The sequence below is a fragment of the Xiphophorus hellerii genome, chromosome 23 (assembly GCF_003331165.1).
Source record: "Xiphophorus hellerii strain 12219 chromosome 23, Xiphophorus_hellerii-4.1, whole genome shotgun sequence".
Classification (NCBI taxonomy): domain Eukaryota; kingdom Metazoa; phylum Chordata; class Actinopteri; order Cyprinodontiformes; family Poeciliidae; genus Xiphophorus; species Xiphophorus hellerii.
The window spans coordinates 26,017,839-26,042,367 of NC_045694.1; the positions used below are offsets into that span (position 1 = coordinate 26,017,839).

At 42.5% G+C, this 24,529-nt stretch overlaps 1 protein-coding gene and 1 long non-coding RNA gene across 2 annotated transcripts in view; both read left to right on the forward strand.

The window, feature by feature from the left end:
• The window catches only part of gpc3 (glypican 3), a 171,429-nt gene extending 160,515 nt beyond the window's left edge, over positions 1-10,914 (forward strand). The window contains exon 8 of the mRNA XM_032554987.1: positions 9,653-10,914. Coding sequence (XP_032410878.1) covers positions 9,653-9,822 — 170 coding nt within the window. The 3' untranslated portion in view covers positions 9,823-10,914. The remainder of the gene's footprint in view (positions 1-9,652) is intronic.
• A 3,485-nt stretch (positions 10,915-14,399) lies between these two features.
• Positions 14,400-18,688, forward strand: LOC116714417 (uncharacterized). Its single transcript, XR_004338053.1, has 2 exons — positions 14,400-16,268; positions 17,380-18,688. It is a non-coding gene; the product is annotated as an uncharacterized LOC116714417 (long non-coding RNA).
• Positions 18,689-24,529: the final 5,841 nt, after the last annotated feature.

Below are 24,529 nucleotides of genomic sequence, written 5' to 3' on the forward strand. Positions count from 1 at the left end.
TGTGCCAGCTACGTCTCCTTAACTGGACTAACCTCAGGAACTGGGAGGAGAATGGAAACACGTGCATCAGGTCTTTAGCCGCAAGAAGATAAAGGCAGCATCCGAAGAATGTCTCTGGCGCTGATAAGAGCCGTCATTGTCCGTTGTGTCCTGACACGGAGACAGGGCTCCCTGCCAACCTCTGACCCTCCACGGAGCCTTAACCTCAGCTCCTCGCAGGGCGCTCTACCGCGCCCCACCCTGAACAAGCTGCTTCCTCTCAGGACAGAATCAACTCTTTGTATGTGTGATTTGTTATGGTTTTTACTTCACTCAGCCGTGTGCGCCTTTTTCCACCATCGCAGCTTTGCTACTGTGAGGAATTTTGTGGCGAAAATTTATGTGTCTGTTCCGAGCTTCTCCTCCGCCTCGGGCCTGTTCTCCTATTTATGATGGTGTGAGCCGTTAACTGGAAGTGGAGACTAAAAATACATTGAAGTCAATGTAATTTGGACAGTGCACGGCGAGGTCAGTGAGTGCAGGCTGCTGTTTATTCCCTCGCCAATGCAATATAACTAATGGATCTTGACTTGCATTTTCTCCACCAGCCACAAAGAGTCTTTGTGATGAGTTATATTCCAGTCATATCAGAGCTAACCACGGCATTAGACGTGGGGTTTGGAGTTAGAGTTCTGCAGATTTGTATCTTCTTTTTTGTTTTTTTCTGAACTTGTCTTCTGATTCCACTTACTGTGTCTTGCTAGAGTGTCCACACCCTTGTAAATTCCCCTGATATTGTCATGTTACAACCACAAACCTCAGTGTGTTTTATTGCGATTTTTATTGGGATAGACCAACGCATAGTAGCTCATAACTGTAAAGTAGAAGGAAAATGATACACGGTTTTTTGAACATGCTTAAGGATTCGCAGGCATTTTTATTAAGCTCCATTTGCTCCCTAACAAAAACCAGAGCAGATGGCGTCCAGAAGCAGCGTTGTTGGTAACTGGTGTGGTTTAATCTGGGCGTAGATCCAGGTGTTCTGTGAAGGCCTCCAAGCTTTGTTAGAGAACAAACATCATCATGAAGACCAAGGAGCACCACAAGTTTAAAGCAGGGTTAGCCTCTATTTCCAAGCTTTGGGCGTCTGACCAAGCATTGTTCAATACATTGTCTGAAAATAGGAAGAACAGGCACAACTGGAAAGCTACCAAGACATGGCTGTCAACACGGTGTCCGCACGTCTGTAAAGTCATGTATCTATAATCAACCAACTGCTAATGGTCAAATTTAAGACTTTTAAGAACTTTTTAATGCCACCTTGAACCAAATTATTAATAACAGGGGTGGTTGAGGGATCATGCTGTATTACAATCAAGCATAATACAGCAGGGTTGTTGTGTCAGACATGGGTAAGTGTAAATTTATTGTCAGTTGGCTAGACGACGAACGTTTATGCCACTGGCTCACTTCTGTTGCCAACCAATCTGAAGCCACGGTGCATTCTGTAAAAAAATAATTTAAAAAACCTAAATGCTTAAGCTTGGGGTTACAGGGGTTATCACCATAGAGAGTCATGCAGTGTGAGAAGCACAAACCCACTGCTAAGAGCCAACCACAGATGCCAGAAATTTCACAATAAATGCTACGCTTGATTGTAATACAGCATGATCCCCCAACCATCCCTGTTGTTAATAGTTTGGTTCAAGGTGGCATTAAAAAATTCTTAAAAGTTTGACTTGCTGAAACTCTGGTTACCTAAACTGGTATCAAAGGACAACATGTCATTTAGGGAAGCAATCAAGAGGCTCATGAAAACCCTGATCCACAGTTCAGTGAGGAAAGGCTGTTGACAGGACAACTACTCACTGTGAATTCCCCAACATTGATCAGTATATTAGATGATTTTGATGATAGAATTGAACAAAATGTAATGTTTCTTGCTTATTTCAGAATTGGTTTCTGTATTTTGTTAATAGCGTTAATAGTTTCTTTGTTTCAGCTGCCTTGCTGCTGAAACAAAGAAGCTAGACTTGACTGGAACACGTTTAACAGGTGTCAGTCCCATTAGACTGCACTGTACTTTTTCTCCACTCCAGTTTGAAAGACATCCAGACGTTATTGTGTCTTTACATCCGCAGCAGTCTGTGCCATGACGTCTCCCCCGTCTCACATTCTGGCCCTCTCTATGGGAGTGTCCCTCAGCCTGGAATAACAGCGAGCGCTGGGGAAGCTGTGAGGCAGGAGCGGCTCAGGGAGCGGCGCTGTTTTAAAGGCCCGGGGCAGGGCCTCCTGCGGCCGTCTCGTTTGTCTTGGCTCGACATTCCCAGCCTCTCTGTGCGCCCCTGTGGTCGGCCTGTTGGTCTGTGAGACTGTCATCCCCCCCCACCACCCAGACAAAGGCATCCAGCTCCAGTCTGTCAATGAGCAGCGGCTCCGCACTGTTTATGCAAAGTGACAAACCGGCCAACGACCAGCAGCTGCATTTCCATTACAAATCTGCGCATAACTGTGTTGAATATTTAACACATTTGGGGTTTCCATTAAATAAGAAATGCAATTAAAATCACACATGAAAAAGTTTAATGTGATAAGTCCTGAAAAGGTATGCCAAGAGTGGGCCTGTCACAATAAATTTTACTAGACGATAAATTGTCCCAGAAGTTATTGCGATAAACGATCATTTTGTTTTGGGACAATTTTAAAGTGATATGAAAGTAATAATATTAACAATCTCAAAGATTAATGCATTTTATATTCTAATGAACATTTAACACTGGAACTGGAAGACATTTTAAATATCTTCAACAGAAACAACTAATAAAATGACTAACAGAAAACCTATGTCATCCAGTTTTCTACCAAAAACTGGATGACAGGTTTTCTACCAAACTTGGACAAAAAGCAATAAATCATGCAAATAGAAATGATTGAGCTGGTTTTAATTCATCATGCGATTAATTAGACCTAGCCACGCCATCATAATCCTCCCACTTCCTATCATCTTTTTCACCTTTTCCGCCAATTTTAACAAACGCTTGTTGATCACGTGGCTTGTCTGATGTGGATCAAGTGTTTCCATTGCAGTTTTACGAGACGCACCAATTTCAGTACAGCCGAAAAAATGTTGGATCGTAAAAAGTGAGGTTTTTGTTTGTTTTTTAAATTGGCATGTTTCCATCAAGTTAATTTATTTTCATAATTCCAATTTGCGCAATTTTACGCTCAATGGAAACGCAGCTTCTTTTAGGAAACCAAACTCTGCAGATTTGGTCAGTCATGTAATTTTTTATTTTTTATTTTTTTATATTTCTTGGTGGCTCCGGGCCAGGAACTGCACAAAGCCCCTTTGTTTTGTTTCCCCCCCCCCCCAAATGTGCTGAGTCCAAAATCCATTCAAACTTTTGCTCCACAGAACTGACCCAAACTGATAAAATATTTGCTTTACTTCAGGAACCATAATGTAAGCTGTCCAGCCTCGAGGGCCTAAATCAAATTCGACTGCTTTAGGTGTGCCATGTGAACACACGGTCTGCCAATGCAGCGGCAATCTAAACCATCTCTCCCGTTTCATAAGAAGCACCTGTGTTTGGAGACTTAACATTCCACATACTTATCTGACCCTAAAAAGGAGTTTGCGTGCAGCACACATGTGCTGAATAAACTGTACAGCACCGTGAAGCTGCACTCTCTCCAGAGGGCTTGTAGCAATGTGTCAACCAGCTACCAAGGCGCGTCTACTCTGCAAAGTCAAATTCAGTCAACATGTGTCCAGACTGTGTCGGATCGATTCCAGAACATGTAATCTTCACCTGTAGCCATTTTTTTCCCCCACATAGTTTGCTTGTTGTGACAACTGTAAACGGCGAGCCGTAGGCGTCCGCTGAAAACAAAACTCCAGACTCTCTTCCCCCCTCCGCCCGCCCTCCCTCTGTTGCTCTGACAGACAGACAGAAAGGCCACTACGACACACATGGGACTTGCACTCCAGCCTCTGTTTGACCTGTCAGGGTGATCCAAACAAACATCCGCTCCCCGCCTTAAGAGACCCGCAGTGTCTGCACGCATTCTGTTCTCGACAGGAACTGGTCACTAAAGACAACATAAATTTAAAGCTTGAATGCGGCCGCGGTTGTTGGCTTGCGTGCGACTACTAGGCCTGCTCATTCATGGGGCTACCAGTCAATGGTTGGACCGTTGACCCTTCGCCTCGGTCGTAACTTGAGCTCCTGAAGTCAGGGTGGAACTAGCAGGGATGCTCCAGCTAGGTGGTGTCCCTTTTGCAGTGTGAGGGCGTCTGAGAACGTAAGATCTGAATGGATGCGCCGCAGGAGGCCTGTGTCCTCCTGAAAACCTGAAGGGACCTTACAGGGCTCACATTAATCACTCACAGGACGACAACAAACACAGTCTTTAGCGTGTTTTATTGGGATTTTATGTCTTCACTGACTTAGTGCCGCCTTTGAGGCGAAACTCCTCCTCGGAGCTGCAGTTTCAAAGCTGAGCTTCCGCCTCACAGAGCAGCCCACACCCTCAACTCCCCCACCCAGCTCCTTCAGACTAGCCAGAAGCAAGTAGCAAACATCTGATGGAACTGAGCATCAGCTGAGCTCATTATAGGAGCTACTTCTCAGTGCAATGCTGGTATAAAATGTTATACCAAGGGTTAATAGAGGAGTCATGTTGTGATGACTTCCTGAAGGCGGAGTTTCAGAACGAGCAGGTGTTTCTTAAAGAGACAGAGTCCCACCTAAAGAGTTAAATTACGATGAAAAATTTTATTTAAGTCATATTTGATATCCATGTCATTTTTATAACAAGTGATGGTAGCGTAGTCTCTTGATCGCTACCATCAAGAATCTAGGCACGTCTACTCTGCAAAGTCAGAGAAGACTTTGCAGAGTAAACAGAGTAGACTAAATATTTTCAGAATTGTGCCTGGAAAATGCACAATACTGCCTCTTTAAATCTGCCTTGTCCTACATTTAGGGACTAAAAAGAAATTGAAACTCCCTGTGAAGAGGATGAGAATCATTACCTTGTTTTGCTCTATCTGATAACAAGTTTGTGGTTGTAACGTGACAAATGCAAAAAAATGTGAGGCATGTAAATACTGTGTCTAATTGTCACTCCTCCCCACGAGGCCATAAAAGGAAAAAGTGAACCAGAGGAACATGAATATGGACGACTTCTGTCTGTTTTTAGTTTTTTTTTCTTGTCTGTGCGATTCACTCCCACCCTGTCTGCATTTAGGTCTAGAAACACAGCCACAGGTGTTGGTCACTAATTATACCAGGATATTATTAGTCCCAGCCTGGCGTATAGCACTGTGCAGGGATCTAGGTTGCATAGAGCTCAGTCCCAACTGAGTTGTTTTTAAAATCCTGCGGAACAAGGCCCCTCTGTGGTGCCGCTCACGTCCGTGTGTTTAAACTAGAGAAAAAGACCCTCTCTCACTCCCTGGGATTTTTTTTTCTTCTCTTTTTCTCAGAAACAGAGGCTTTTTTCTTCTTCTTCTTTTTTCTCCCTTCACATGATTGCCGCTGCATAGCAGCAGCAACAGCGGGAACAATGTCCTTCCACTCTGTCTCTCGCTTTTTCACACAGCGCTCGTTGGGACGGGCACATCCACCCCACTCAATCATCCGCACACAAATGCAGACGCGCCCCGCTCCTCAACTCCCCGCCCTGCCCCTTATCCACACTGTGTATAAAAGCTGTATCGAATTGCACCTTGAGCTTAATTGGCTCGGCGGTACAGTGTGCCGCTGTCGAAAGTGACAAATCGCCCTTTCAGAGCCCCAGAGAATGTCTGCCCACTGCCATGTCAGGGGACACGGCGGGGGCGGGGGGAAAAGTTAATTGTCCTTCGGGCCGCGGCTCAAAAGATGTCGTAACTGCGGATGAATTCGTGGGAGATGCAGTTTGGAGCTTTCGGAGGTTTATTTATTTGCCTCGTTCCTCTATTTAAGACGGAGCCTGGCGGCGCAGAGGCCCGAGGGCGATGGACAGCGTGAGGGAAAGGGCCTCATGCTCTGTGTCTCTACCAGAGCAAAGCTTTTCCACAGACTCCTAACTGCTCCCTTTTGTCACCCGGCACTCTTACCGAGCGTCCGCTTTAGTTTGACATCTCCGCAGATTAACACAGACTGTAAGAACTCAGAGAGTTACAGAGTCCTACGAAGGGATTCACACTTCCTAAACTCTTTATTTCTTGTCACGTCAACCTGAAACTACAATGTATTTTATTAAAGGGGCAAGATTATGTATTTTCCAGCCACATAGTATCACTTTATAGCACAAGCTTCACTTGTGATAAAAATGCTATCTGTATTAAATATGACTTAAAATAAGTTTGAATTTGTAATTTAATGCCTTTAAATTGGGCCTCTGTCTCTTTAAAAACTCCTGCTTTTTCTGGAGCTCCGCCTTCAGGAAGTCATCACAACATTTCTCCTCCATTAACCCTTTAACTACATTTTCACCAGCGTTTCACTGAGAAGCAGCTCATGAGATCAGTAGATTCTACCAGGTGTTTGCTAATTTCTGCTGGCTAGTCTGTAGGAGCAGAGCTACCCCTCCAAGGCGTAGCTAGGTACAACTGTTTTGCACAGCTGCATGGTTGCCATGGTGATTAAAGGATTTCTGAGACTTGCATTAAAGAATCAAGGCAACACTCCAGATGTGTTTTTGATTAGGTAATAACATTATGATTTAAAGCTGAAAAAACATATATTTCATAATACTGAATTCTTTCCCTTCATAAAAAAAAAATCCCTCCGCCTCTTAATTTACTCTCTTTTGTTTGTTTTAATCGTATAACATCCCTATAGCACTTCAAAATCTGCAGCCGAAGCGATAGGACGTGGAAGAATCCAAATGCTGGGAATGATGCTGAGCAACCAAGTCCGTGAAGGATATTTCAAAAACTCGTCAGCGTGTACCGTGTGTTTGGTCTGCGTCTGGCATGACTGGGGACTCCGCGCCTCATACCTGGCGTTCCTCGCTGCGGAGCAGCTTTACTTCTGATATCCTTCTGGCTTGCCTCATAACTCGCTTCTTTCATTTCAGTCTCTCACTGCTATCTGCTAGACAAGATAGCACACTCACACACACACCCGCAGACACACTCACAGGCAGGAGGATCTGCCTGTGAGTCCTCCTGCTCACAGTCCTCCTGCTCTTCTTACTTGCATCCACAGTAAGGAAAAAGCTATGGATGCAAAACAAGACGGCAGTAAGAAAGAAGAGGGCAGCAGGTGTCCAAGAAGCTGCTACTACTGCTAAAGAGAAGGGAAACCAAGAAAGAAAGAAACAAATATATAAGGAAAGTAAAGGTTTTCCTTTTTTCCCCTTTCTCTTTTTTTGTTGCTAGTAATTCATAACATTAGCAAAATCTTCCACTTCCTGTGTATGTGGCGGGCATTTACAACCATTCAAAAATCACACTATCAATCAAACTGGCACCAAAGTAAAATCTGAGGTTTTTCTGTTTGTTTGTTTTTTAGATTATCATCACAGCACAGATTCTGCTTCCAAATTTAGAAAAATTCAGAAGAGTCATAAAAAAAAATATAAAGTTTCTCTTCGGAAGCACTCGACCTTTTTAAACAAACTTTATACTGCGTTTGCTTTTGACTAGGACGATACCCAACTTTATTTGGTTCTGGTTTCACGTCACAAACCCAGCTCGATTTCTCATTTGTTGAACTCAATAGTCAGGTTAGCTGTGCCACAGCCAACAGAAATAAAGTCTCTCTTAGTTTGTCGGTATTCTGAATCAGAACACGTCAAAAATGATCTGGTCATTAACAGGTTCCAAAAACTAGTCCTAATAGTTTTAAGTTTTAAATCTTCAGGGATGTGTTACTCAATTGTAGAACAAAAGAAAAATGTCTTTTTAAGAGTTTGACTTAAGCTGGTAACGTGATCAATATCCTCAGTGAAACAAGTCCTGAACACTGCAAAAAACACCAAATCTTACCAAGTATCTCATCTAGTTTTTGGTGCAAATATCTCAGTACACTTGAACTGAGTCCATCCATCCATTTTCTTACATCCTTGTCTCTAGTCGGGTCGGAAGGTGCTGGTGCCTATTTCCAGCTAACGTTCCGGGTGAGAGGCGGGGTCACCCTGGACAGGTCGCCAGTCTGTCGCAGGGAAACACAGAGACATACAGGACAGAAACCATGCACACACACACTCACACCTAGGGAGAATTTAGAGAGACCAATTAACCTGACAGTCATGTTTTTGGGCTGTGGGAGGAAGCCGGAGTACCCGGAGAGAACCCACCATGCACAGGGAGAACATGCAAACTCCATGCAGAAAGACCCCAGGCTAGGAATCAAACCCAGGACCTTCTTGCTGCAAGGCAGCAGTGCTACCAACTGCGCCACTGTGCTGCCCTGAACTGAGACTAAACTAACTTAAAAGTAACTTTTCAGCAAGTTACAAAAATTTGTTTTAAGTAAATATTTCCACTAGAAACTAGATAAAATACTTGGTAAGATTTTCTGTTTTTGACGTGGGATGAAAAGCCACTCAGAGATGAAGAAGCCAAATGTACCTAAAGCAACATGAAAAAAACTGATTGTACTTTGGAAACGTGATTAGGGACGTCAGTCTTACCTTTTGGAAACGTGACCTACTGTATATAAAAATGTAGGGTAAGCATCTGAATTTGGAGAAAGTTTAAAAAGAATCCCCTCAAAAACGTATTTCTCCCATTATTCTGGCAATCTGGAAGTAGAAATAGTGTTGATCATCTTAACTAGCCTAAAACTGTAAAATGTAAGTTTTGCTTAATGTGAGAAAAAGCAGTTGTTTATATGTAAATGTGTTGTTTTAACTGCATTTTTGTCCAAAAGACATTTCAGACTGATCCTACCAAAGCCGTCTATTTAAAATAGTAGGTATCTTGACAGAGTATCTTGGTGCAACGCTCCCTAAACAGTTTTTACTGTACGTAGTGTTGCCATTCTCGCAGACGGAAACATGCCGTTTTACGGCCCCACGGTTTTAAACCGAGACATGAGGAAACGGCGTTTGTAGCTGTCGTAAATACCATCTCAGCTATTTCTGAACGCCACAAATCATCCTCCGCGGAGCCACCGAAAACATACGCAGCACTACCCATTCTTCAAAGTGTTGTGAGTTGCTCTCTCCCGAACTCAGCACCGTTCCACAAATCGGTTGTTTCAGCGAAGAGCATCTGTTGCGTCATAAAAGATAATTCCCCCCACGTTTCAGTGAGCTTTCAGCCGACACACAGATGGCACGCATCAGTCAAACATTTCTGGCTCTTTTTTTCCTCCTGAGTCTGAGACATGACTTCATGCAGCCTCTGTGGTGTTTTTTGGGGTTTTTTTTCTGTTTCCATCAGATGCACCCTTCAAGTCCGCCCGTTTCGGTAGTCTCTCCAACTTAAACAAACGTGCGACGCTGTTCGACGTGCGTCCGCAGCAATAGCGTTTAAAATCTGGTTATATGCAGGAGCGGCAGGGAGGGAGGTCCGGTCTGTCCCGACGCGGCATCGCGTGTGTTTTTTCCGTTTCCATCTCCGAGTTTGTTCTAAACTTCTCCGTCCCTCTCATGTTTCTCTTTCCTCTACCTCGCCCCCATTATCTCCTACGTCGCTCACTTTTGTCTTTCTCTCTCTGCCTCCCCTCAGACCTCGCTGATAACCTGGATGACTTCACCTTCCAGGAGCAGCTGCTGACCCCTCGGCTGGCCACCGCCGGGATGGGAGGGGCCCCGTCACCTGCGGCTCCGTTGCCGAGGAGCGGCCTGGTCCCCGTGCTGCCAGCGACGCTCGCTCTCCTCCTGCTTTGGCGCCACTGACGGAGCCGGCCTTCTGCCCTCTGTTTTAGCTATAAATTCCTTACAAACACGTAGAAGGTGATGAATCTTTTGGACCTCTAAAACACCGGCGGCCCCATCAAAGGAAGTATTAACAACCAAAACCCCCTTTTTTTTCTCCTACTCTAACAATAGTTTTCCTTCTTTCAAATTTGTCCGACGTTTCAAAATCAAGCACACTCCATATCCCGTCTTGTAAATAAGGACACTTCCAGCTGGCAAACTTTACTTTTTTGTACTCTGTGGCTTCATATGCTCATATACTGACTTTGTCTCTATAGCAACAAGGTAGGAGAGAAGCTGATTATTTATTAAACTGTGGACATGTAAATAAGTGCAACCTCTGTCTGTACCGACTGGTAGCCCAGCTGGAAGGGCCGAGCGTCAGCCGCTTCCATCTTCCCTCATGACTATGAGGGAAACTCTTGCCAGCACTGGACCTGAAAGCTCATAGGGAATCAAAGTACTTAAAGGGAAAGTCCAGAGTTGCTTTCAAACAAGGTTCTGCTGAATGCTTATGTGATGTAAACGTCTTACCTGCTGTAGGTAACGATCTTCGATTAGCGTGAATTCAAATTGGTTGATCCAGGCAGAAACTAACAGTTGGTTCACAACTGTTTTTAAAGGGCCAGAACTGTGAAAGAATGTATTGATAAAATCCAATAACAAACTCTTAAAATATTAATTAGCGGCTGCGTCTGCCTTTGATAAGTACTTCTTAATGGGGCAGTGTTATGTAAAACTGACTTTTTTGAGCTTTACATCATGCTATAATGTTAGTCCCTAATCTAAAACATACCTGGAGTCTTGCCTTGATTCTTTCATGCAATGAGAAATCCTTAAATCTCCATGGCAACCATTAAGCTGTATAAAACAGATGAAGGGACGGGAAGGCCCATTGCTTCCCCTTTTCTAGGTGAAGTTCCTCTTCAGAGCTGCAGTTTCCAAGCCGATTTTCTGCCCCACAGAGCTCCCCCCTCCACTCGGCTCCTTCAGACTAGTTTGCAGCAATTAGCAAACACCTGGTGGAACGGCGCATCAGCTGAGCTCATTATAGGAGCTACTTCTCAATGCAACACTGGTAAAAATGTTGTTAAAGGGTTAATAGAGGAGCCATGTTGTTATGACTTCCTGAAGGCGGAGTTTCATGAAAAGCAAGAGTTTTTAAAGAGACAGAGGCCCAATTTCAAGGCATTAAATTACAAAGTAAAATTTATTTTTAGTCATATTTGATAGAGTGTTTTCATAACAACTGACGGTAACGTCGTTACTTGATTGTGCTATAAAAGGCACTACGTACCTGGAAAAAACACAACACTGCTCCTTTAAAACTAAATACTACTGAAATGTTTTCACATTGATCCCACCCTCCTGGATTTTTCAGTCGTGTTTGTGATTTTTTATTTTTTTTTTTGCAATTTAAATAACTGAATTTGTGAAGCTACTTTAGAGATATTTACAATGAATTATGCAATATTTGTCTTGATGCATGACAACAAATGTGACTTTTTCTTACTCCCAATTTTGATCACATACCTCAACTTGACATGAAGTAAGGCTGGAGCCTTACTTCCAGCCTTGGTATTTCTTACTGCCAACGTGGCAGTAAGAAATACTGCCACATTGGCAATACTTATACCTGATGTTTTTGACCATATTTGTGAAATATTTGCAATAAACTCACAATTATGCATTATGCGGGGGATATGTTGCTTTTGCGTTAATTTCTGCGATCTCTGGAAGGTGACAAACTGGAGGGCCAGATAGATGTAATTTGGGACTTTGCAGACAAAAACTGCTTTGATTTGATTGATACAAGAATATTTAGGCCCACAACTATTATCCTAAAGGCTCTGTTCATATCCACGTGTCTGTCTAGTCTAGATGGTCACATTAAAAGTTATGGTGGGCCGGATTCAACCAACATGGACTTCTACAAGTTCTGTCTAAAGCAGGGGTCTCAAACTCGCGGCCTGCGGGCCAACTGCGGCCCTCGGGACGATAGTTTGTGGCCCCCGCCTTAATATGAAAGTTTAATGTTAGTGCGGCCCGCGAGTTTGATATAATTGGCACTTTTCAGTGTTGTGTGCGGAGCTGAACGAACTTACCAATCACGGTGGAGTATATTGCTCTCGGGGGCGGGACATCGGCCGGGCCTATTTGCATTTTCTATTTGTCATTATTTGCATGCGGTACATGCGCAATTTCCGCGGCCGCTCCCGCTCCACGTGCTTCAGCATCCAGTCTAGACGGTTGCTGACGAAGCTGCTGATCAGTGTAACGTAATTAAGGTTAGGCGCTGTAACGCTTGGGTTGTGTTTAAGGGAGGAGAGGAGGCGGCAGATTCGTCAGGACGGTCAAAAACTCACAACCACACTGGTACTGGGAATTCCACAGTGTTGTCCTTTCATAAATACGCTCTTCACCAACCTTACAAAGCCGGTTGAACGGCTGCTATATTATCAGACATGAAAATTGAGCAGCGTCCAAACAACCTGTAACATTACTAAAAAGTTAGGGAGCTAACATGTCCGTCTAGCACGTTTCTCCCACGCTCTCTACAGAGAAGCCGTGGCGCATACTTCTGACATCATTAGCAATACTAGAGTATCTTAAAGAGACACTACACAATTACGGCTGTTACAGCGCCTGACTACGGCCAAATATGGTAATAGGCAATCAGAAAGGTTCGGCTGAGGAGACCATGTGTGTGAATGCGGCCCAGCCTCACCCAGACTCTACCTCCAGCGGCCCCCGGGGAAATTGAGTTTGAGACCCCTGGTCTAAAGAGCTTTGTCTTTAGACTAGTGTCTAATTTTTTTAGACGTAGTGTGCTTGCGTGCATTTTCCAGGCATGATGAAGGCAGGTTCATAGATAAACTAAACTTAAAAACACTCTTTAGAGCAGGGATCCAGCTGGGATGTATAACTCTTAACTTGATTTCATAATTGGGTTGGACTGACTGTATTGTTCTGCAAATAAACTGGGTCTCTTGGGTCTTTTAAAGTGTCTTGAGGTGACATTTGTTATGAATGTGAGTTATAGTAGTAAACTAAGAAGAATTAAATGAACCACAGCAGGAATAACAGGCAGACATGGAGATCAAAAGTTTAATCCAGCAAGGAGAGAACTAAGACGGGAAGCAGAGAAACCAAGAAGAGGGACTATTGGGGGAGAGGGAGCAGGGTTGCATCTGTTAGAGACTGAAGGAGCTGAGGGAAAATGACTAATTGGTGTGGAATGAATCCACTGGGGAAACGGTGAGATCAGGGAAACGAAATAAGCCTCAGAAACATTAAGCATGACCCGAAATTAAAGTGATCAAAATATTGAAATGTAAGAATGAAAAGCAACAAAAAATAACCCAGAAGTTCAAACCAGAATGACTCACTAAACTCCAACCACATTTTAGCTGGACAGTTACAGTACTCTTAAATGGACAGTATTATGACTTTTCCAGGCACATGGTGTCATTTTATAACACAATCAAGCAAGTGCAGAACCTTTAGTTGTTATAAAAACGCTATAAATATCATATACGACTTAAAAGAAATTTGACTTTGTAATTTAGCGCTTTGAAATTGGGCCTCTGTTTCTTCAAAAGCTCCTGCTCGTTCTGAAACTCCGTCTTTAGGAAGTCATGACAACATGGCTCCTCCATTAACCCTTTAACAACGTTTTTACCAGCGTTTCACTGAGAAGTAGCTCCTATGATGAGCTCAGCTGATGCTCAGTTCCACCAGGTGTTTGCTAACTGCTGCTGGCTAGTCTGAAGGGGCTGAGTGGGAGAGTCGATGGTTAGGGCAGCCCTGCAAGGCAAAAGCTCGGAAACTGCATATCTGAGGCAGCGGAGCTAGGTCCACCCCTGCGTTTTGCACACCTGAATGGTTGCCATGGAGATTAAAGGATTTCTCAAACATGCATGAAGGAATCAAGGCAATGCTCCAGGTTTGTTTTTGACATGATATAAAGCTAAAAAAAAAAATTGATCTTGCATGATACTGCCACTTTAATAGAAATGTTTTATTCTCAATACGTTTCACACAGCAAGATCTTTGGTGCGGCGCCACTTCCTGTCTCTACTTCCTGTTTAAATAATCTTTGACTTTGGTGTTCAAAATGTCCCAATGTAAACATGACAAATGTTTACATGGTTCATAAAATAGAATTTGCGTAAACCACTCTAGAGTTCTTGAGACAGACGTTGTTTTTAATCTCGGCTCCTCTCTGATGAACCGTTAGCTCGAGCCTCTTAGACTAGCTAATCCGGATTCACGACAAGTGAAGATGCCGAAGGAGGCAAGACATTAACTACTCATTACTTCTCAGCAGAACCTCATCTGAAAAATTCTCCACTATCCCTTTAAAGATGCAGTGTCCTTTCAGAAGCTGTTCTATAAATATCTCTTTTTAACTCTTGATCGTTCCTGTTTGGGTGTTTATATGATGAACTAAATGAATTCTGTCTGATTTTTTTTTTTTTTCTTTCTCACTCTTACGAGCGGAGTCTGCTTCGTTTTGTAAAGCTGGTAGCTTTAAGTGTGTGACTCAGCCTGACAGCTGTACAGATGTGTGTGTGTGTTCCTGTGTTGGTGCCACGTTTATAAAAATGTGTTAATTTGCCATCTCTTAGTTCGTGAGCCGATCCGCTGTTTGGAATGTGACACGTCGCTACAACTTTCTCGCTTATTCATTCGCCCTGTGCATCAGGCAAGTTTTGAAATGGCATATACAGAAACGGTGCAACTCAGTAGTGTGCTTGCGTGCATTCAGCTAGCCGGTTTTTCAAAATCCTGACGTTTGCGTTTAATCCCTGGGTCTCTTCGGGGTTTTTGGGCTACAAGTCGAAAGTCCCATTTCATGTTATTGTTTGTTTAATTTTACTGGGATTTTAAAAGGAAGTGTGGCCAAAAAAAAAACAAGACCAGCTCCCGTGTTGTTTGTATTGCAGAAAGCAGGATGGATGTGCAGAGAGACGCTAAACAAAAACTGGACTCTGCGGACTGCTCGGAGCTGCAGGTTTAACTTGTCATAGCAAGAGGAAGTGATTATAAACCGTTGCGCGGCTTCCTTCCCACGCAGGTTTCCCGCCTGCAAGCGGAGCAGCAGGCCAGACTGTTTTCTAACTCGCTGGAAAGTACAAAGCAAGAATAAACCAAGATCATTTCACTGTTTGGGTTTTTTTGTTGTTGTTGTTTTTAAAGTTAAAATTATTGTCTGTTCAAAAGAAAAACTCAATTAAATGTTGCGATCTACAGTAAATCATACGGTTTACAGGGGAAAAAAGAAAACTTTTTTGAAATAAATTTGCACCATTCATACATGGGAAAACTCGCATTCACAGCAAACATCATTTCAATGCACTTTCCAAGACAAACTGATCCACTTTATACGCAGAAGTAAGTCCAGTTCAATCAAACGCACGTATTCGAATTCAGTTCTGTCCTAGTTTTAAACACTTTGGTTCATTTCAGGGGTAAAAAAAAACGTTTTGTTCAGACGTTGTCACTTTGGCCACAACTGTCAACAAAAATATGACGGGCCAAAAAAAAGTCACATTTTTAATAACTAAAATCGCCAGAAATGTCACATTTTTTTAAGGTATTTTAATGAAACTCCAAATTTTTTGTTGTTGTTTTTTTATGGGAACCAGATCATGGATCCAGAACTTGCTAAATGACTTCCAGCTTGCTTGTAATTTTGAAGAAAATCTACAAAAAAATTTATCGGTTCTCATCAGCAAAACAGGATCTAAGTCAGTCTTCATTTCAAAACACGTTTTTTTTTTTAATGCAGCATTTAAAAGCAGATTTGGGTGCACCAAAGTGAACTTCACAAGTCAATGAGTGGATGGGCTCCTGGTTACCATGACAACAGGAGAAACTCAGAAAGCTTAGAAAAGAGGATCCCTTTGTGTTGCGTCTAACTTTTTTTTTTTGTGAGCGGATTTGAATTTATAGGTCATGGTTTTTGTCCTAATTTGTTTAATTTATGTTTGGTCAGGGGAGCCGCGTAAAAATCAGTCCATCCGCCGCAGAACGGAGAGAGAAACAAACGCAGAATCACCGATCCTGGAGTTCTTTCTGCATTAAATAATAATAATGATTATTATTTTATAGCAGTAGAAGCTCCTTCAGTGGTTTCACAGAGGACAGAAAACGCCGCTCTGCAGATGCACTTTGACCTGGCTCATAAAAAGGCGTCCTGTGAATTCTGCACTTACATTAATAATACGTGATTTAGATGTTTGTTTTTTTTGTTTTTTTATTTGATTATGGTAAGCTTTCAGAAAATGCGACTCCATAACATCAGACGTGTGGCCATCCATCCATCATTTATTGTCTATGACTCTTCCAGTAGTCGGAGTGAAAATGTGGACTTGGACATTTCAGCAATCCATCACAGAGAGTCCTGCAGTCCACCTTAAGTAAGTATTATGTGTCTCACTAAAGTCATAACAGTAATCTAAGTGTTGATATGTAAACGTAAGCAGGAAGGCATGTGAAATGTAAAAGAGTTCATTTGCAAGTAGATTTAAATTAAATGGGGGAGAAAAAAGTGTTTATGACAAAAATTTCCTTGAGAACAAAATGTATTAATCAATAACAGATTTATTTATGTGGCTGGATGTAAGTAACCAGCATTTTGAAACAAAAGTACGAGGCCCCAAAACAAACTTGACGTGCTAATCACCTGTTGTTCACTTGTATAGAATATATGTAACATTATTTGTAGAAAAGTGCTTGAAGTGATTTGGCACGATTTAATGAATTACATCACATTTGTTTTATTTGTTCGTTACTTCTTTATTACATTATTTTCATTTCTCACTTGTTGATTGCGGATGGAAGGATTTAGTTATTTTCTTGTCATTTTTTGTATTTCCATTTCTGTTAATCCATAAATCAGTATTTATTCAGTCTGTAAAAGCCATGCTTTGAGCTACAGTATGTAACTCTTATAAAACTTTTTTACATATCATTATGTTGTGATGGTATAGCATAAAACAGATAATCTGTGAAAAACAAATCAACCTCCTCTGCCTTCTCCCATACGCCGCTCAAGCCAGAAACAACCAATCAGAGCCAGGAGGAGGGTCTAGGTCTCAGCATAGCCCGTCATGAATGCTAACGCTAAATAGCATTGCCACCGATGACGGCGGATAAACAGATTTCCTAAACGGCTACGTTGTTTCTCCGCATTTAGCAGTGTGTATAGTAGGATGATCGACAGCGCTAAGACCCTCCTCCTGCCTCTGATTGGTTGTTTTCGTCCGGGTGCGTTTGTTCAGAGCGCAGCAGCAGCTCGGGGAGCAGGCGGAGGAGAAAGACAGTTTTCACAAGTTGTCTGCCTCATACTGTCACACCATGACAGTTTTAACAGAGATAGAGGAAAACGACTTTGATTTTTGTAAAAGTACAACTTTTACAAATATTAAACAAGCTAAACACATTTTAGCAGCTAAAAAAAAAAAAATGCTTTTAACTTGTTTAATGTTAGCCAACGCTTCCTCCCTCTCTCCTCCCTCTCTCCTGTAGTGGTCCACGGAGCAGTATGTGTGGGGATTTAGTTTTTTCGAGGAAACACCTCTGTACAGTCCCATTTTAAAGCCTGTTAGACTTCACAGCCAGCCCAACCCGTCATTACATTAGGGTGGGGTCAGGCGCGGTCTGTTAACAACCACACCGAACCGGGATGTGTCATTCCACAGTCCCTCTCTGCGGCACCAGGCGCCGCCTGCTTCGGCCCGAGTCAGAAGAGGAGAAAAGGAAACATGAACATATGCTGTGCGCTGCCTGGTCCTCTTGAGAGCTTGTCGACTTTTCTCCAGAACGTGTGAGGTCATGTTGGCGTGTTCCCGCCGCAGCGGCGCGGCTATTAATGCCAGAGACCCGCTCAGCGTAATCGCGCACGTCCTAAGTGTTTCCGGTGTCAGTTGCTCGGCACCGCAGACGCGATGCTTCCTCGCGGACGTTAAGCGGCTTTCAACAAGCAGGAGGCGATTCGTGGTTCAGACAACAGCTGACGGGCTGTGCGCCGGTGGACAGACGGAGAAGTTCTCTTTCTTTTTCTGAAAACTGTCGCCTCTTTTTCTAATCAAGAGCAACAAAACGCAGCTCTTGTGATGTTACGTTATTAACACTGCTTCTGCGCAGCTAATTAATACTTTTTTTGTTCTTTTTGCGGCACTTGAAGCCACGAAGTGTGTAAAGGTTTAGCGCATTACTTTACAAAGAGCGTTTTTTTTTTTAATTGTTCCCATTTTGTCATGTTACAGCTACAGACCTCTGTATTTCATATTTTCAGTGAAAGCAACACGGGGTTTTCGCATTATTTTACGAGCATAAATCTGAAAAGTATGGCATGTATTTTTGTCCGGACCACATGAATAAACACTTCGTAGAACCGGCATTTGCCAAGAAGCAGATCTTTTGCCGCATGCCTACCGGCAGCTTGCGCAAGTTGGAATTACGAAAATAAGTTTGCTTAATGGCAACACGGCAATGTAAAAAAAAAAAAAAAAAAAGCGCTAGGATGAGGTGGATGTGCGGCTGAAATGGAAATACTTTTTCCGCGCCACAGGAGTCATGTGATCAACAACCGGATGTTACTAATGGAGGAAAAGATGAAGAAAACGACAGGAAGTGGGAGGAGGATGTTGGAGTGGTGTGCTTTATAGTGATTTGCCACGTGAACAAACTTATTCGTGTGAGTTTAATTGCATTTCAAATTTAATGGAAACATCACAATTGCAAAATGTTATATATATAGATATACAGTATATTTTACATTAGCAGAATATCGACATTTGAAATGTACAACCAGAGGATAAAGTACTTGCCTGCTCTTCTTTGTCTGCTTCCTGGATTAATGCTCTCCTTCTGTAGAGTTTCAGTTTAGTTGGACGGCCATGTCTTGGTAGATCAGCAGTTGAGCCAAACTTTTACTGTTGACGATTTGGAGTATTGTTTTTAACCTTCTCTGCCTCTCTCGCCGTGGATGTCTGCTGCGCTCCCTGGCCATCACGATGCCGTTTGTTCTTCTGGACGCAAACGGTTTGTTAATTTCTATTTTGGGGTAGCACAGTAAAGGGGACGGAATACAAATCCAATCCAGACTTCAGATTTTTGGACAGTTTTGAAAAGCATGTATGCCTCTCCCTTCCCTCTTCACATTTATGCAATACTTTGTTTTGTTCCAGTTAATCTCAAAATGCTTTGAAGCTCCAGGTTGGAATGTGAAGCATGAAAAGTTCAAGGTGTCTGAACACTTCAGTATGATTTACAAAATGTTTCCAGACGGTGCAATTTATCTTTCACTTGCTTAAAGGGGCAGTATTATGTATTTTCTAGGCGCATAACACGATCAAGTAACTATGTTACCTCCAGTTATTGTTCAAATCTGTTTATATAACTTAAAAAATAACTTAGTAATTTAACACCTTGAAATTTTGCCTCTGTCTCTTTAAGAAGCTCCTGCTCTTTCTGAAACTCCGCCTTCAGGTAGTCCTCACAACATGGCTCCTCTAACAGAGAAGCAGCGAATATAATGAGCTCAGCAGTTCCACCAGGTGTTTGCTAATTGCTGCTGGCTAGTCTGAAGGAGCCCAGTGGGGCAGGGCTGCTCTGTGAAGCTGAAGCTTTGAAACTGAAGCTCAGAGGAGGAGCTTCGTCCTCGAAGGCGGTGCTAAGTCCATCCAGGCATTTTGTACAAGTGAATGGTTGCCATGGAGATTGAAGGATTTCTTAAAACATGCATGGAGGAATCAAATCAACACTCCAGGTGTGTTTTTGATGAGGGAATAAAATTATAACGTGAAGCTCAGTAAAGTCAGTTTTACACGATACTGCCCCTTTGAGTAGCTTACATTTCTGAAAATGTCAATGTGAGTTCAGCAGGTTTGCCCAAGAACAGCAGTCTGACAGAATCAGTCTAGCTAAGAGACCGGCCCATTCCATCGCGGTGAACGAGCTGCTCTGCTAACCGCAAACATGGTTTCAACGGAGGATTACGTCACTGCCAGAGAAACCACCGACTTCTGATTAGGTAGTGGAAAAAAAAAAAACACAAAAACAATCAATTATGTTCAGGCTGAACTAATTAGGGAACACAAAAAAAAAGCAATTTAGCCTTATCACCCTGACTCATGCCCGACTTATCATTAGAGCATGAGGGAAAAAGTTAAAATGCAACAAATAACTCTTAAGGCTGCCGGAATAAAAGCTCTAGCTCCAAATAAATCGCTTTGATTTACTGCGTCTGCCTTTTCTTTGTTATCCTCCGCAGGACTCTTTGGTCGGCCATATTGCTGCCTGAGTGCCACTCTCGTGCTCGTAGGAGCGTTTTTAAGAGTTTGTTTCTCAAGCACGGCGTCGCGAAGATGCTTGTTGTTCAGCGAGTTTAAAGAAGTCATTCACCATGCAGGCGGGTAGTTAAAAAATGTATTAAAAACCTTAATGGTGTTTTGTGGGAAGGAAAAAAAACACAACTTCCCAGTGCAATAAAACACAGTGAAGTGCAACAGGTTTGACAATTTGATGATTGTTCCACAAGAAAAAAAAAAACCCAAAGAAAATGGACGGCACGCTGTGACGAAGAGGACAAACCGTGCTGCAGCTATATTGCTCCATGTGCTTTTTTTTTTTTTTTACACCCTCGTCCTCTCTTCAAAGCCCTCCGTGAATCATGAAATTTACGGTTCCCCTGACTTGGGAGTTCCACAAATCCGCCACGCCACGTGCGGGTCGTGTGCGTGCGTCCGTTCTCTGCCGTTTCGTTTCTGTTCCTCCCCTCTCCTCTGACGGATCACGCGGGGCTCCGCAACTAGCGAATTAGCTCACTGATTAAACGGGCCTGATTACGTTCACCTTTGCCAGGTAACAGACGCTCATTCACGCCCGAAACAATGAAACAAGCTTCATTAGTCCTAATTGTTTGCGCTCAAAGTCTGTCTGCTCTCCTAACGAGGTCAGCTCCCCACGTCTTGTCTCTGCAAACACTCTACACACCGAAACCCTCTGGTGTAGTGAGTCACACCCACACACCTTCTTCCCAGCAGATCAAGATTAAGAAAAATAATAAGAATAATTTTTTTTTTTTAAAAAAAGCCATCCTCGTCCAGCTGTGCTTTTCACCCTGAGCTGGATTGCAGCTCTTAAGGTGTTAAGAGAGGCTGATTATGAGGAGATGAGCAGGGAGAACAGCAGCTGGCCCAGGATGGGGGGGTTTGCTCTCTGAATGCTAACGCAAGGCTTGAGAAATGGCCATTGAAATGCAGGGTCCGCGTGATTTCTTAGGCTAATACTCGGGGCGATGCCGGAACAGCCGCCGTTCCAAGAGCGAAAGGTCACTTCAGTGTTAGTCGGCAGGATATCGGCGGGGCAGTTTTGTCTGTGACTCACTACTGTACAATTCATGAGCTTATGTATCTTAGTGAGAGTCTCCTGATCAATGAAGTAATCAGTTGGAAGTTGGGTTGTTTTTTTTAACCCCTCCGCTGTACAAAGTTAGGATATAGCTCACGTGAACAATAAAATTATTTAAACGTCAGTTGAAATAAGAGAAATCCACTGCAAAAACACAAAACTTTACCAAGTGTTGTTTTTTTTTTGACTAGTTTATAAGACAAAGCTAACAAAGGGCATGCTTCCAAAAAGTAAGCTTTGCTCCTAAGCACGTTTTTCAATCAGGTGCATTTGGCTTCTTCCTGTCTGAGCGGCCCTTCAGCCCTTGTCAGCACACTTCTAAAACACCAAATTTTACCAAGTATTGTTTTGGTCGAGCTTCTACAGCAAGCATCTTAGTCCACTTGAAATAAGACAAAACTAACTTAAAAGTAACTTTTCAGCAACATATAGGAGCTTGTTTTAGGTAAGTAATTCCTTGATATTGATGGAAAAAGTTCCAGTTCCTTTGGCAGATTATTTCACAGCGTACATAAGGGTGATTGACAGCACTAAGACCCTCCCCCTGGCTCTGATTGGTTGTTTCTAATTAACACTGGGAGAAGGCAGTGGAGCTGGATTTTGTTCCACAGATTATCTGTCTGACACCATATTGTCACAACATAGTGACGGTTTCAACAAATATATAAAAAAAACATGTATTTTTAAATGAAAATGACATACTGCTGCTTTGACAATAAAATAGTCAGTGAGCTGAGATCCCTGGATCCATCCTTCAGTGTAAAAGATTGCTGTGGCAAAATCTAAAAGTCCTGCAAAGTTGTTTTTTTTAAAGGGACTTGAAAGAAAGCAGTTCTTGTGAAAGGTCAACTGTGATGTGTGGCTGTTCAGTACTACCTCTTCCAGATGTATTTTTCTGAATAATTACACAGTCACACACAGTTAGTTAGACCCCCTCAGTGCCTTCAAGAGTTGGAAGGGTCATCAAACAGTGCATAGAAATCAAAATAACTTTGGCATTCAGGAGCTTAAGAGTTCTGCAGTCCGGTCCGATTTATTTATTTTTTTTCTTTCTTTCTTTTTTTTTTTTTTTTACCAAGTTGGATGTTGGAAATTCCTCAGTCGCAGAAAAGAAAAAAGAAAAGCCTGAGACATGTCGTGTCATTCAGAGCTCATTCATGTCTAATTACCATGGCACTAAACCATTTTCTTAGCCTTTGTGGGGCTGTTGAGAGGATGGCCGGGCCCACGCTCTCCCATGCGCACAGCTCCAGCATCCTCCTCCTGCTCCTTCGGCAAACTCAGCAGCAGCGACGGCGGCAGTCGCACAGAATGAATGGAGCTGCCTCAGGAATGCAGACACAAAGGGAGGAATGTCATTCTGCCAAGTGCCGCTTATTCCAAACCAAACCAAAGGGACATGTGCACGCACACACAGAAGCACCCCACAAGTCCAGGCATGTTCAAATCACAGGGGGTGAAAAGTCTTATGATTTCCCTTTCCCTCCTCCACCCCCACTATAACAGAATACAAACATCAACTTTGTGCCCAATAATTTTTGTACCTTTGATGCATTTTCCTCCTCCCCCCCTATTATTAGACTTTATGCAGACGACACATTGGTGTTCTCAGTTTCTCATCAAAAAAAAGATGCTATTTTTCATAAAGCTTTGAATAGTAGGTTGTGGTTCCTTTATATGCCAGTGATTCATTCTTCATATTTTATGAATAAAACTTAGTACTGTCTGGAAAAAGAAAAAAAATCAGTGCTAAAATTAGGGCAAAGGTCTACTTTTTGCACTGATTTAGCATTTTTCGCTGTTAGACGTTATGCGGACGACACCTTGGTGTTCTCAGTTTCTCATCAAAAAAAGATGTTGGTACGTATAAAACATTGAATTGTACATTGTGATTCCTTCACACAGCAGTGATTCATTCTTTTCTGGCATGTGAAGAATGAATGCTAAATAAAACTTAGCATTATGTGAAAATAAATAGTGCTAAAAGTAGACCTTTGCCCTACTTTATCACTAATTTAACATTTTTCCCTATTTTCATACTTTATGCAGATGATACCTTGGTATTCTCTGTGTCTCATCAAAAAAAAAGATGTTATTATTCATAAAGTTTTGAATAGTAGGTTGTGATTCCTTCTTATGCCAGCAAATCATTCTTCACGTCTTATAAATAATGCTTGGCATTATTAAAAAAAAAAAAAAAAAATCTGTGCTAAAAGTAGGGCAAAGGTCACAGTCAGAAAGCGGCGTCAGACACATCTACGTCTTTTGCAAACGGCGACAGGTTACATGACGGGTGGCTGCACGGCAGAAACACGACTCCCTCACTGCTAACGGCACACAAGCCTCTCTGTTTGTGTTAGAAACAGGCCTGTATTTTATTTTTTACCCCGCAGTCACAAAAACATGTCAGGATTTGAGCCATGTCCGGCGCATTAGCGCCTTGCTAATGTAGCCCTGGACGTTTTGACAGTTTTCCCACATTACAGTGACAAACCTCAATGTGTTTCATTTGGATTTTTGGTGGTAGGGAGGTGATGCAGAGCTCTCCATCACTTCACAAATGAAAGTCAGAAGACATCAGTGTTTTGTGTCGGTTACTTCTGAGTAAGTGCCGTACTGTACAAACCTCATTTGTCTGCAATTAAGTTTTCTCTGCCGGCTTTCGTCGTCTAGAGATTTAATTATTTGTTTGTTCTTTGGGAAATAGTCAGATTTTTGGGAGAGTGTGTCCGTGAACAGCAATTTTGAAGTCTTGACCCAGATTCTTGGTTGGATTTAAGTCTTGACTTTGATTAGGCCATCCTAAAACATGACTCTGCTTTGCCCTAAGCTATTATACTGTATCTCTGGCTGTATATTTATAGTGTTGAAAGTCTTTTACAGCCTCTAATAGGTTTCCTTCTAGCATTGCTCTGTATTTAGCGTCCTCCTTTTTCATATAAACTCTAACTAGCTTCTCTGTCCCAGCTAAAGGAAAGCATCCCCCTAGCATGATGCTACTCCCTCTGTATTTTACAGTGAGAATAACAAAGTGCAGTGTTTTTGCAAAAAGGCAAAGTTCAGTTTTGGTTTGACCTTACATGACTGTGTGAAATGTAATATTGTTTTATGCATTACCTGTTCATTAAATTTCTCCAACTGTTGTGTTCCTTTGTTTTCATGATGCTGTTTCTTCTCTAATGCTCTCCAACAAAGAGCAGCTGAGATTAAATGACACAGATTTGGGGATGTTATTTGGTCACATTGGACTTTATTTAAGGGC